At 38.1% G+C, this 13,985-nt stretch overlaps 1 protein-coding gene across 3 annotated transcripts in view; it reads left to right on the forward strand.

The window, feature by feature from the left end:
- The window catches only part of LOC127069424 (opioid-binding protein/cell adhesion molecule homolog), a 57,041-nt gene extending 43,282 nt beyond the window's left edge, over positions 1-13,759 (forward strand). The window contains exons 4-8 of one of the 3 annotated variants that reach the window (XM_051006447.1): positions 3,022-3,180; positions 6,175-6,303; positions 6,726-6,863; positions 7,957-8,115; positions 12,389-13,758. In XM_051006447.1, coding sequence (XP_050862404.1) covers positions 3,022-3,180; positions 6,175-6,303; positions 6,726-6,863; positions 7,957-8,115; positions 12,389-12,645 — 842 coding nt within the window. In that variant the 3' untranslated portion in view covers positions 12,646-13,758. Of the gene's footprint in view, positions 1-3,021; positions 3,181-6,174; positions 6,304-6,725; positions 6,864-7,956; positions 8,116-12,388 lie in introns of all 3 variants that reach the window. The other 2 variants (XM_051006445.1, XM_051006446.1) reach the window with 2 other exon arrangements.
- The last annotated feature ends 226 nt before the right edge of the window (positions 13,760-13,985 follow it).

The raw sequence follows: 13,985 nt of genomic DNA on the forward strand, positions 1-13,985 counted from the left end.
GTTTGCACACGACGTAGTCCGCTCGCAAAGGCCAGAATGGATTGCCCGTCGAGTGATATCTCCGCGGTATTTGCGATACTCGGGAATATTTCGTATACAGTCCATCGATGCAGTCCATCGATGAAGCTTTTTCCTTTGGTCATAACGGCCAACGTTTTGAGTGGACTTGTTTCTTTGGGAAAACGAAACTCTTTCTCTCTCTCTCTCTCTCTCTCTCTCTCCCCCTTTCTCTCTCTTTCTCCCCTTTTCTCTTCCTATTTCTCTCTCTTTTGCGTATAACTTTCTTTCTTTTTTGTCAACGCATAAGCTAGCGCGTCCGTTACCGCGAGAAAAAGCTCCGTTCGAGTCCGCTCTTCTTTTCGTCGACGAGAAGCTATTTGCCTTCCGAACACGTCTTCCGTAACTCAGAGGGAGGACTCCGGCTCGCGATGCTCCGTTCACCGGAGGAGGAGATGGAAGAGAAGTAAGAGGAGGATGAGAAAGAAGGAGGAGGAGGAAGAGGAGGAGGCGGAGAGAGGAAAAGAGAGACGAGAAGCTATTCAGGAAAGGGTAGCCTCCTTCGTGACGGGGGAGAAGTTGCTCGCTGAGAGAAGCGTTGAAAACCGTACGTAGTAGCCTCTAGTCTCTTCTTTTTCTTCTTTTTCTTTTTCTTCTTCTTTTTCTTCTTCTTCTTCTTCTTCGTCCTCTACATTGTGCCATGTTTTCCTCTTTTCTTCCTCTTCTACCTCCTCTCCATACTCTCAGTTACCGGACTGCATGTCTACTGGCCATATTCGGCTCTATTTCTCCCTACTGAAAAGCAACTCGATAACGAAATTCCTTCGTCGTCGTCTTTGGCGTAGTATCGTCGTCGTTGCGTCCTTGTCATCGTTGTCGTTGTCGTTGGTGTTGTTATTGTTGTTGTTGTTGTTATTCTAGAATATTTATTTTTATTTTTATTTCTTTTATTTCTTAGTTATTACCGTATTTCTTTGCTCGCTATTCCGGTAAGAAAATTTTACTTTTATACTTTTAGATGACGTTATTAAATATCGAAAACTTGTTTTCAATGGATATGGTGACTTTGCACTGTGTTAAATATTGAATTTGTTCGTTATTTAGTAATGAATAATTTTGATAGATTATTCCGTTTTTCTTTTTCTTTCTCTCTCCCTTTTTTTTTTGCTCAGATGAATCTCATTTACATAATTCTCAACGATAATTGCTTTGAAAGTTGTGAATGTATAGTAAACGATAGATTTTCATTTTGATCATCGTGAAAAGTTTTATACTCTTTGGAAGTAAACGTCTATCAAGATGATATTACCCTATAATGATGTTATAGGTTATATAACTCATCTTAGGCATTCGAATTTTTTATTATTTCCGATATCAAGCCACTTTAGAACTTCTGCGAGAACTCTTACGACCTTCCTCTCGAAGCTTACCAAAACTTGTAAGAGATGCAACCTGCATCCATTGGTAGGGACGTGACTACGACGTGGAAGATCAACTAGAGTGTTATTGAAACGAAAGTTTACATACGTTTGTATGTATGTTAGAGGAACAACGTTACTCACAAACCTACGTACACCATGTATATCTACTAACTTTAAACAATAACGTTAGAAAATACATTACAAAAGAACATAAACTACTCATTGACTTTTATCGAATCAAAATATTTCATCAAATGATTTTAGATATCAGACATTAATCAAAAAATAGATATAAAACATTCGTATTGAAGGTTTTTCTGTAAACATGCCATTCTATTTCGAAGGTCCATTCGAAAGTGGCAATGATTTCCGATTTCAGGAATCAATCGCATTGCCTCACAAAGGGTACATTCGTGCCCCTTCAGGCAAGCTACGTCGAAGCTAGAATATTTCGGCTGTTTTGAAATGCAACGGCGCGTTTCATTTGCGAATCTACTTCAAAAGAATACTCGACGATCGACAAACTACGATCAACAAACGAACGAATACGTGCTCTACTCTCTTTCTCTCTCTTCTTCTCTCTCTTTCTTTCTCTCTCCCTTTCTCTCTTCTTCTCTCATATCTGGTAACCCCATTTTTGTTTCTTTTATATTCATAGATTCGTTATTCCTAAGTTAACATTGTCATTGACGAAACAATAATATATTTTTCCAACCATCTCTCGATATAAATAATTTCACTAATGTTATAATTAAACATTTCAGAGATAATCTAAAATACTTTAACAAACTTTATTCCATTACTCGTCTTCTTATAATCGAATTTTCAACCCTATTTCGTGTTCTTTCGCTGAAATTTTCGAAACAGTATTAGGATCGAAAATATAAAATGAGAGAGAAATAAGGTGATGAGAAGGTTATCCTAAAATTAGCGGAGATAAATCCGATAGCTGCTCTTAGGTTAATTCGATTTTCTTGTAATACTCGTTATACGTGTCTCGTACTTTGTCTCATACTAGTTCACTGAAAAAAGGATAGGATATTGACGGCGAAAGAAAAAAGAACGAGAGAAAGAAAGAAAAAAAGAAAGAAAGAAAGAAAAAAGAACGGAAGGAAAAAAGTAAAAGAAAACAAAACAAAAGAAAAGGAAAGAAGAAAAAGAAAATAAAGTAGGAGGAGAGGGAGGAAAGAAAGTGGAAGTAAAAAAATTTAACGTTAAAATAACGCCAGCGTAGTGTAAAATTTCGAAAGCGAATTCGAGATCAGACCGACGATTCCAGATTTTACGATTCGATCGTTCGTGTACGGGACAGCCGTGCAAGCGAGTATTCGTGGATGATACCAGGGCGAACTACCCCTCCGTCCTCTCTTCCCTGAATCGTGTACGTAAACGTTACGAGGGATGGTGGAGTGGAGGAGGAGAAGGAGGAGGAGGAGGAGGAGGAGGAGGAGGAGGAAGAGGAGGAGGTGAAAAGGGGATGAGGGTAACAGTGATCGGGCAGTATCGAGATAACTATCTATTCGAACGAAGGCCGTTCGTGTTCGTGCTCGCGTATGAGGGCAAGGGAGGATGTTTCCCTTTCGCAATGTGGTCATTGTTTCAGTACCTCCGGATATCCTGGACTATCCCACCAGTACGGACATGGAAGTGAGGGAGGGTAGCAACGTGACGCTGCGGTGCGCGGCGACAGGAACACCGAAGCCGACGGTCACGTGGCGTAGAGAGGCAGGCGGCACGATCACCCTCTCCAACTGGCACGAGGGTAGGTATTTATTTTCAGCAAAAGGACTCTGACCGCCACCTTCCGTCACCTTCCACCCAATTTACCGTTCCTCTCCGACCTATCGACATTGCTTTCTCTCTCTCTCTCTCTCTCTCTCTCTCTCTCTCTTTTCCTCTCTTGGTCTTTTTCTCTTCACTCTATACTTCCGCTCGTTTGCTCCCAGCCACCTGCTATCGCCGTTTTCCTCTTCATACCTTCCGTATATTCCAGCTATATCTCCTATCGAGCGTACCGATCGAACGTTTCGATTTTCCTAATAATAATACTATCTATTAGACCGTGTTAAGTGCTGACTAGTATCAATCGCGTTTCTTTGACGAAAGTGCATACTTAATGAGAATAAATTAGATATTATATTCTTTCTTAAGCGAAGCTTTGTTATAAGACAGCGATTCTATCTGACCTTTCTAAGATAATTATAAGGGAATCATTGTATAGGATGTACGTAAAAAGATTTTGATCTACTTGAAGGAGATCTAGAAACAAGGACACACCACGAAGTCGTCTGTTCTATCACGAAGCGATCATCTCGTTGAGCATCTCGTAATCTTGATAATATTGAATCGCGTGCGCGATCGTGTGGATCGGAAGGATTTCGAAAGGAGAACGTAACCATCGATCGTCGAGTTGAACTATGTCGAAAATCGATGGGTTCGCGAGCCGTGCTTTATCTGACGGGTATCAGTTGGTGAGATCGACTGGAAGGGTGCTCGAACTCTTAATTTCTCAAAGCGGTCTATTATCCGATCCTTTTACCTCTTAATTGCCGTTCTACCTCGAGATACTCACTCACTCTCTTTCTCTCTTTAACCTTTAGCACTAGGTGTCTTCGATTCTTTCTTTCACTCTCTCTCTCTCTCTCTCTCTCTCTCTCTCTTTCTCTCTCTCTCTCTTTTCCTTTTTTTTTTTTTAATGATTGTTCAGACCGTACGCTAACTAATTGTGCATGGAAAGAGCCGAGGATGTTCCGTATTGTGTGATCTACGCGAAAGGTCACCCCTTTTCCGTTCTCTTTTCTTTTTCTCTAGTCATTCGTTCGTTCGTTCGTTCGTTCATGCGTCCTTCCATTTGGAAAACCCTAGGAATTCTTCCCTACAATTCGACGTTCTTTTTCTTCGACCTTTCACAAGGTACTTCGTGTTCCTGGCGCTCGTAGAACGGCTCCTCGGCTCAGAGGAAAAGGGGTATGAGAACGGAGAAGGAAGAAAACGATGGCTAGGGTGTCGGACCTCGTGTTACTCGCCCGTAAAATATTTTCGCCTCTACTGTGCGACACCGTACCAGGAGGAACTGCAATATAGGGTGCGAACGTCTACGAGAAACGGAGTGTACCTCGCGAAAAAGGACGAGGTGTTTCGAGCATGAAAAGAGAAAGAGGAGGAGGAAGAAGGATATAGAGGTGAAGAGAAGGGAGGAAGCTAGAGTGATTTATTCACCGGATGAATCTTTTATCTTGCTGCGCTCGGTTTTAAGGAATCGGTTTAAGCATTTGTCGCTTTTTCTTCCTATTTTCTATCATCTCTTTCTCTCTCTCTCTCTCTCTCTCTCTCTGTCTTCCTCCCTCTTATTTTTCATCTGGCTCTCTATTTTCATCTCCCCTCCATTCTATTTTCTTTTCTATCGGCCTTCCCTTCGTTTTTACCTTATTTTTTCCACTCTTTCATTCGTCTTCCCGCCTTTTTCTTCCTTTAGATCCTGATTCCATCGAAGGATAAGTACCGTAAAATAAAATATTCTTGAATGCGTGTACGTCTCCGGCGTTCTCGCAGCTGACCTCTTTTATTTCCTTTCTGTTCGAATCGAACGAAAGAAGAAAATTGGATGACGAAACTAAAGAATGAAAAAGAAAAAAAGTGAGAAAGAAAGAGAGAGAGAAAGAAAAAGAAAGAAAGAAAGAAAGAAAGAAGGAGAAACGATTTCTTTCTACCTATAATGAAAGGAAGAAATATTTGCTTATTTATCCTGTCGTTAACCTTTTTTTCGAGATCTTAAGGGTTACCGAAATTACTAGATTAATGTTAACGAATATTAAATAATTAAAGTAACGCTCGATTTTCGTGCGTGTTTACAGAGAATATACATATACCGAGTGCACAGATAGCAATAATGGATATAAATCACGCGGATAATAACGGCGAGGTCTATGCGATCAAACGCGAAATAGCTCTCTGGAGTCCCGTACTACCTGCGTGTGCACGTAAAATCGACCTTTTTGTAAAATCGTTCGCGTTCGCGGCTGCGTTTAACGTTGGCGATTTGTTAGATTACGATATAGCTCATCGTTCGGTGCAGTGCTCGTTCGTAACTACAGAATCTGGAACGATGGTAATGATGATATCGATTGAAAATAGATGTAGAAAAGCGCGAAAATAAATTTTTTTACTTCAATTAGGTCTTTCGACGTAGGATAATTGAATTTGTAATTATATATATGTGTTTTCGAAAGATATAATATCTTTTTTATGCTGAAACGTTTATAAACGTGTTTGTTATTACCGAAGTGTCTAATATTTTTGTATTTTTTAACTAAGTGTTGCATATACAAATACAAACACATACAAACAATATTTTCAACTTTTATAATAATCTCCGTTCCTTTAAAAGATGGAAATAATTCTATGAAAATAACTTTAACAATTTCGTTCGTTTTCTATTCTATCAATTGAATTATTTATTTTTTTGTAATCCCCTTTTTGTTAAAATAGTAATAATTTGATCTCTGACTTTGACTTATACTAAACTTATAAATATTTGAAAATTTAATCGACTCTGACACAGATAATTAATGTATTCCAAATAAAAGTTCAGTTGGGTCAGCTAAAATAAAGTATCATTAGAAACGAATATTTCTAATATTTTTCGTGACGTAGACAATTTTATATTTACGATTTCCATATTTTATTATCGCAGAAGAAATAACTTGGAATTGTCATCGGCAGAATATCGTACAGATGGATATGTTATCTGTTTCAGTAGCGAGTATCGAAGGTTCATATCTGGAAATAACGGATGTCACTCGACTCCACATGGGACCGTACTTGTGCATAGCATCGAACGGAGTACCGCCAACCGTCAGCAAGAGGATCGTTCTCATTGTTCACTGTACGTACGAAACGACGAGCCCAAGTCTGCTCTTCATCCAGCATTCCTTACTTTTCCTCATCTCCCGTTGCTCTCTTTCTCTCTCGGTTTCAAAGGCAATTTAAAAGCCCGACGACGTGGCCGCGAATCTCTCTTGAGTCGCGGAGCTCGTAATGACGGCACTTGGGGCAGACGCCGCAGCGTGAATGGCTGATCCAAAGAAGGAGCATTGTTTCCTCGGTGAGGTTGAAGAACCACCTTCTAAATTCTTCCTGCCTCTAGGCGAGATTCCGACGTGCAATGTCACCAGCCTGTTCGCTTAAGACTCTCAAAGTCGTTCCTCTCTTAGCAGATTTTCGTGATTTTAATAGATAACTTTCAGCCGATTGTAATACGAGAGATGTAATTATCTTCTCTTGATTAATCCGACTTACATTTCACAGTTCCGCCGATGGTTTGGATCGAAAAACAATTGGTTGGCGCGTACGAAGGCAAAGTACTTGTTCTTGAATGCCAAAGTGAAGCTTATCCCAAGCCGATCAGTTATTGGACCAGGCCAACAAACGAGACTATCACTAATGGTAAGTTTTTGCGATTAAGGTTATACAAAATATTTCATTTTATGATATGTATATATAATATATTCGAAACTTGACATATTTTACTTAATTTTCGCCTTTTATTTCTTCTTTCGTCTTTTCTTCCCTAACGTTTGAGGAAAGATACGTCTCGTGGTAAAACGCTCACACGAGTGTCGCTAATGTGGCTCGCTCTAATTACACTCTGCACCAACATAGAGACTTTGCTGTAATTGCATCCAAACGCCTTTGCGATAACAGCCGGAGGTTAAGGGCAAGTATAGTGGCGTTATATCTTAAGACGCTACAACTACACTCCATTTCTCTTATTGACAATAACTGAATTATTTCATAAGAACGAGGAAAGCTTTACTCTCTCTCTCTCTCTCTCTCTCTCTCTCTCTCTCTCTCTTGCTCTCTTTTATAAATTATACGAAGTTCGAGAATCCATTATCTTGACTTACTTTTTCATTTTCTTAAGTAATTACGAGCTTCTTGATTTTTTTTCTTAGTATTTTTTCATTCATTTTCCAAAAGACTTTTCTTTTTATATATATATGTATATATACAAATTGTCTTTTATCGGAAAAATGACATTCCATTCGTTGTTTCGATTAGGAAAGAAAAATTTGATGTAGTTTTTACATTTTTATAACTTATAAACGAAACGAGAAGAAAAATGTCAACTTTACTACGGTAGTAGCTTTAGTCAAGCTACATTTTTCGATTATTCGTAGTTATCACCAAGTGCCTGTCCTCGTAGCCATTTCGCGGATCACTACGATATAACAAATTAGCTTTTTAACGAGCGGCGAACGTAATTACATCGGCACGGAAGTTATACGATTTAAATGCGCACGGACGAAGAAGTGCCATCGGGCGTCCGTTCGGTCATAAACTTGTACTCTCTTGTTAATTACAAATTATAATCATGATGGCGTTAAAACTGTAAAATCATATTTGATCGCGTTCAAAAGCGCAAAGCGTCGTTTACGCGGATGAAATATTTTTACCACCTCTAAAAAAAAAAAAAAAGAAAAAGATGAGTATCATTAAATAATAAAGATCGATTCGTTTTTTTTCTTATGTTTTCTAGACAATCACTACGAAGTCGAAACGATATCGAAAGGATATAAAGGATACAAGATGACGATGAGGTTGACTATAAAGTCGGTACGTGTGCAAGATTTTGGATCCTTCCGATGTATATCGACGAATTCGCTGGGTGAAACCGAAAGCAAGATCAAACTTTACAGTGAGTATTTTAATCAAATTTTACGTTGAGAATGTAATGTTATTTCATTATTAATAGTATAATATATTCGATAAGATGCAATCAATACTCGTTTGTTTACCATTGCCGAATAGATTTTCTCGATGAAAAGTGTAGATAGGATCATTAAAACTATTACGAAAAGAAAAAAAGAATATTAAAGAACTGTAGTAGTCCTGTGAGACTTATTTCTAGTACAACGGCCGATGTTAAACCGCAAGGCTGATCCTTAGTCGGATAACTTATCGGTTTATCGTCGATCGATATAACCTCCTCGGCGTAATTACCTCAATCTTGACTGCACTGAGTTCTGGATCCTGTGCCTGAGTTCACTTAGGCGTCTCATGAACGAAAGAGCACGTTGACTGCTTAAACAACCCTTGATTTCCCTCTCCTTCTCTCTCTTTTTTCTTTCTTCCTTCTTATACTCCTGATAAACAGAATTGCTGGTTTTCAGTTTCGACATTAGGCTTTTTCATTACTCGACTTGTCTTATTAATCAGACAAGGCGAATTAATTCGGTCGATGTTTCGAGGTCGTCCATTCGTCGATCGGTTTCTTTCTTAAGAATTCTATTCTTATAAAGGTAATCGATCGGTCCACATTTCTACGTAAGCAGATATATATATATATATATATATATATATATATATATATACACACACACAGACCTATAATATAATATACAATATGTATTAACGTCGAATCGAATAAAATAAATAAAGTGTGAGATGTTTAATTAACGTCGACTATACAAATTATTGAGTTTAAACGCCTAACGCGATAGAAATCACGAGGGGCCGAAGGTAGAATGGATATTTGAGGGTCGAGAGAAAGCAATAGAGGCACAAATACGAAATGGTAAGGGGAATTGGAATAAAATCCTTCCAAGTGGAGGCTAATAGAAATCATCGCGAATTCGTATACGTCGAGTTACGTCAAATCACGTTGGCTCGACGTTATATTTCATTCGGCCTCTCATTCTACGCTAGACTGGCAGCCGTACCTCGGATATAAAAGCCGGGCATTCACGTCCTTTCGTTTGACTCTGCACGTTCATTTGATCGATTCCTCTAATTAAAGATACTCTCACGTATAAGAGGCTGTGCGAGTGCGAGAAAGGGAGAGAACGCGAAAGTGAAAGAGAGAAAAAGGACACTTAGGGTAGGAAACGTGCGAGCCTGCGGCGCACTTAATTATTGCTAATTGCAAATATAAATAGGGAACGTCGTCCTCTCTTTTGTATGATAGAATATCGATAATTGGTTCTCTCTGCTTTACGCTTGCTCGCTTTACGTTTGAATTTTGATTATCGTCTAGAATTTAAAACAAAAACGTATAGTCGTGTACAAGGTACACTTATATACCATACTTTTCGTTAGAATTATTTTAGTTGTTTACTTTTATGTCATTCTTCGTGATTTTCCCGTCACTTTCCTTCAGCCATGAAAGTCTACGCTTAACATTATTATCAATAATTACCAAGGAGAACGGACTGCGGATTATATGCTCCGCTCAAGTCTGTTAACTTCGTTGGGAATCTCTCTGGAGTGCCGGGAGCGAAGAATTATCGGTCGACACGGAACGGAAAAGGAAAGAAGGTTGCCTAGAAGGTAGAGAGGTTACGGGACACTCAACGGGACATTTTAAGAATGACTATGATCGAAGAGAATTTATTTTTTCGACGACGTATCGATATGTAATTTGTACGATTAGATAGGATCAACGATAAAGGGATAATTAAAAAATAAAGACGCTTTAATAATGTTCGGGATATGTTTCGAGTTATTCGCTAATTGCTTCACGCTCGAACGATTAGGATTCCCGTGGTATTATTAGAGAAAGCATTAGCCGCTAATTGCAGTAAGACGGAAGAGCAGTTTCGACATCTTAACCTCTATGCCAACGCATTCATTACTGAAACCACGCTACGCTTCGAAGGAGATGAAACAATGGTATGCTAATAAATGTGAGCTCGACGTTTGATGCGTTTCTAATGGTCCTCCTTCTTCCGATATTTTGACTTAGATTAATACATGTTGTTCTACTTTTGATAGATTGATAATATTGGTTTAAGATGAAATTTGTATGGAATTTAAAGGAAATGATCGAATGGAATATTTGGCTGATTTTTCTCGAGTACGATCATAACGTTTCATTAAAACGTTTCATATAAAAAATATATCTGTGGAATTAGAAGAGAAATAAAAAGAGAGGAAGACTGAAAGTGAGTCGATATTAAATATTCTTTATAATTATTTCTCTATATTGAAACAAGTTTCAATATCATTTACATATATCATAAAATCTATTAAAAATATAATTATATTACAACTTTTTAATTAATGCTTTACATATTTGTTATTACTAATTGAAATGGATGATACTCTCATCAATAGATGTTTAATAATCGAATGTAAAACAGTGACAAATCGTAATTTTGATTGAAATTTTAATTAAAAAGGACATATCCCTTGTATTTTGTTTACTTATCGTCGAAGAAGAGAGCAAACACGTACGCTTTTTTTTAAATCCCGAAAGCTGACAAAAATCGAATAAATCGATACAAATGAAATAGATCATGGATCTAATATTATGTAAAATATCAATTAAGCGTATAATTTAAAATCTTCTATCAATTCGAAAAAATTTCTATTCTCGTTGTAAAACTCTTTGGTTCGGATATGATCATCGATAAACAAAAAGAAAAGAAAGAGGAGAAGTAAAACGAACTCGAGTGTTTAATGAAAAAGCATGCCGAGTTTTCGAGGTGATCGACCACAATGGAGTCGATCATAGAGCTTACGTACCCTTCTTTTTTATCCGATGGAACGAATGGACGAGAATACCCAGTTCGCGGTTGAGAGAGCATCTGTTATTTCAAACGATTAATTAGAAAACGCGCGTTTTCGTGAATGCCTCGAATGTGGAGAAGGAATTAATATCGTTGCAGAACTCTCGACATTTCGACGAAGCGTGCAAGTGACAAGAGCCCACCTCCCTCTGTCTCTCTCTCTCTCTCATCCTCTCCCTTTCTCTCTGTCTCTCTCTCTTTCCATCTTGTCCTCTCTCTCTCTTTGTTTCTTTCTCTATCTATCGGGATTTTGTGGAAAACGCTGGGACGACGTTCCAATACGTCAAAGCCGTAGAACATCGTGCGGAAAGTCCAGTCGCTTGGCCGATTATTTTCCCGGTTATTACTCGTCGACAGGCTTTACCCAATATCTCGATTCGCCATTTTCACCCGTTCGTTCGAACGCGATTCGACGCAAAGTGGCTTCCCACGGTGTACGATTCGACGGACGTTAAAGGTTATCTCTACAAACGTGATCGACAACAAGCTCGGTTGCTGCTGCTTTTGTCGAGGAGACCTTTGAAAATGTCGATATATATCGTGGCTACTCCACATTGATCGAGCTTCGTTCCCAATCATCTTTCGTTAGAGTTTATTAATGTAATTCGGCTCGGATTTCGTACAAAACATTGCTTCGTGTTAATGATAACGATGAAATACAAGTCATTCGTTTCTCTTTCGGTGTTTTGTTAGCCATGAGAAATGATTCGGCAAAAAATTCTAAGGATTAACGACCATTAATAATCCTTGATAATCGCTTTGAATTACTACTACTACTACTACCACTACTACTACTACTAATATTAATACTAATATTAATTCTAATACTATTAGTATTACTACTATGTGCATGGTCACTGCGAAACGTCATTTGTTTTGATCCTATTTATTTCCGAGCTTTTTCGAATACATACTTTACTTCATTCGCACGATCAAACTTCGCACTCTCGTCACTCTTCTTCTCTCGCGTTGAATTTTAATAATTCTATCAAAAGCGCTTCTGTATTTATTCGCGTCGAGCTTAATATTCGTTACGCAAATGGCCTAAATCTCGTATGGTCCGGCTACAATGCATTATTGTTTCGGGATAATGCTGTCGTAAAATAAACATTTGTTATGCGCGTAAAAGCATGTTAAAAGAGAAAGAGAGAGGGAGAGGGAAAGGGGAAGAGAGAGAGAGAGAGAGAGAGAGAGAGAGGGAGAGAGGGAGAGAGAAAAAAAACGACAAGTTATCGACAACATGGGTAAAAGCTTATCGATGTAAAATGATATTTAGGTTGATTTTTCAGCTTGATTCATTCGTGTGATATTTAAATTCGTTTACTGAATAAATATAAACATTTTCTACATCGTTATCTCCTTTATTTTTTTTTTTTTTTTACATTGAACATATTTTTTTAGGGATTGACAGGCCACCAACGACGAGACGGCCAGGTACTCGACGGGATTCGAAGAAATCTTGGAAAGTGGATCACAGTAACGAAAAGAAAGCAGCTGGCATGAGGGACGAGCCAATATCGAAAGGAAATTATGATAGTGGCGAAGAGCAAACGGATTTTCAATCGGCCACAGCGTCTTCGAGCTTTCAACGTCACATTTTCGCAAATCTTGGTATTACCGTGTTCATTGGTATCATAGTTAGTGGACTCTCAACGTAGACCTTTTATATCGTCGTCATCCTTCTCGACGTTAGAGAATTTTGAAAATTTCGAGAATGGATGGATCTTTCTCGACGCGAGGTACGATCTTCACTCGCAAATTTTGTTACTCGGAAACTTTTCGAATTGCGAGATGGCAAGTTTTCAGGAACGTACGAAAAGGAAAGGCCGAAGATAGGAACAAGGAAATTTTCGATCAAGAGTTTCACGCTTTGTGCGTTTTTCGTCCTGCGAGATACGCGAAGATCGTACAATATTACCTGTGCCCGTTTAAAGTCTCCAGGGATCTTGGCGAATATCGTAAATTTAAGCTCTTATAGATTATGAACGAGCTAAAGAATCTATGGGATACGAAGGAGAGACGTAGAGTTTATCTAGCATGTAACGATCCTCCCCGAAAAGTTGTTTTTACGTTATTACTCGTTACGTTCCGTCGAAGTACGAAACGTTCTTACCAATTGTAAACCTTCATATTTGTATTACAGGATAAAATCGATGTAGGTAATGTATGCTGTCGCATAATGTTACTCTTACACTATATACTCTATATAAATAGTAGATTGTCCTATTAAGTTACAGTACAATGACAATAATTTTTTATCTACTCTCATTAAAGAGCGAAACTTTGGTAAACTTACGATTACATCGGTAATGTTTCTCGCGTCAATAAACTGCCTCCAAAAGAATCTTTCCTTCTATAAAGATGCGTTTATATTCAGTGGGCATAAAATTATCCAGGAACGACGCCGTCATCAATCCAATAGCGCACAGTCCATTAAGTTTAAGGAGTTATCAATTTAGCTTGCGTATTTTGTGATAATGACTCCCGTTGTGTACGATGTAAATACACGTAGTGATACCCAATAGGTTCAATAGATTATAACGCATCGATCGTTGCTTTCGAAGCATAGAGTAATTGATATTGTACAATAACAGTGTGTGAACGATATTGTAGATTAAGCCTCAGGGACATGTAAATACGTTAAGCTGTAAGAACGACGTTGCGTTAGTTTTTGCATTTGTGAACGTGAGAAATCTACCTATCTCTTTGTAAATACGATGTACTTAATCGTGTAATTCGGCAATAAATGTTAGGCAGTACTAACTGTTATTTGTTGTTACGTTTCAAGTATTTCATTTCATATCTCCTGATTTATCACAAAAATCAAAAATTTGATAAGAAGAATTCTGTAACTTGGACGAAATAAAATAAGTAGATACCTGTTTTATCAACGGTGATAGAAGTAATTTTCTAAGTAAGAACCAACGGTTGGTAATATCACGATCTACTTGTCCGTTACCAAAACTATATAGATGATAATATACCGATAGCTAATATT

This window comes from Vespula vulgaris, chromosome 15 (assembly GCF_905475345.1).
Source record: "Vespula vulgaris chromosome 15, iyVesVulg1.1, whole genome shotgun sequence".
NCBI lineage: Eukaryota > Metazoa > Arthropoda > Insecta > Hymenoptera > Vespidae > Vespula > Vespula vulgaris.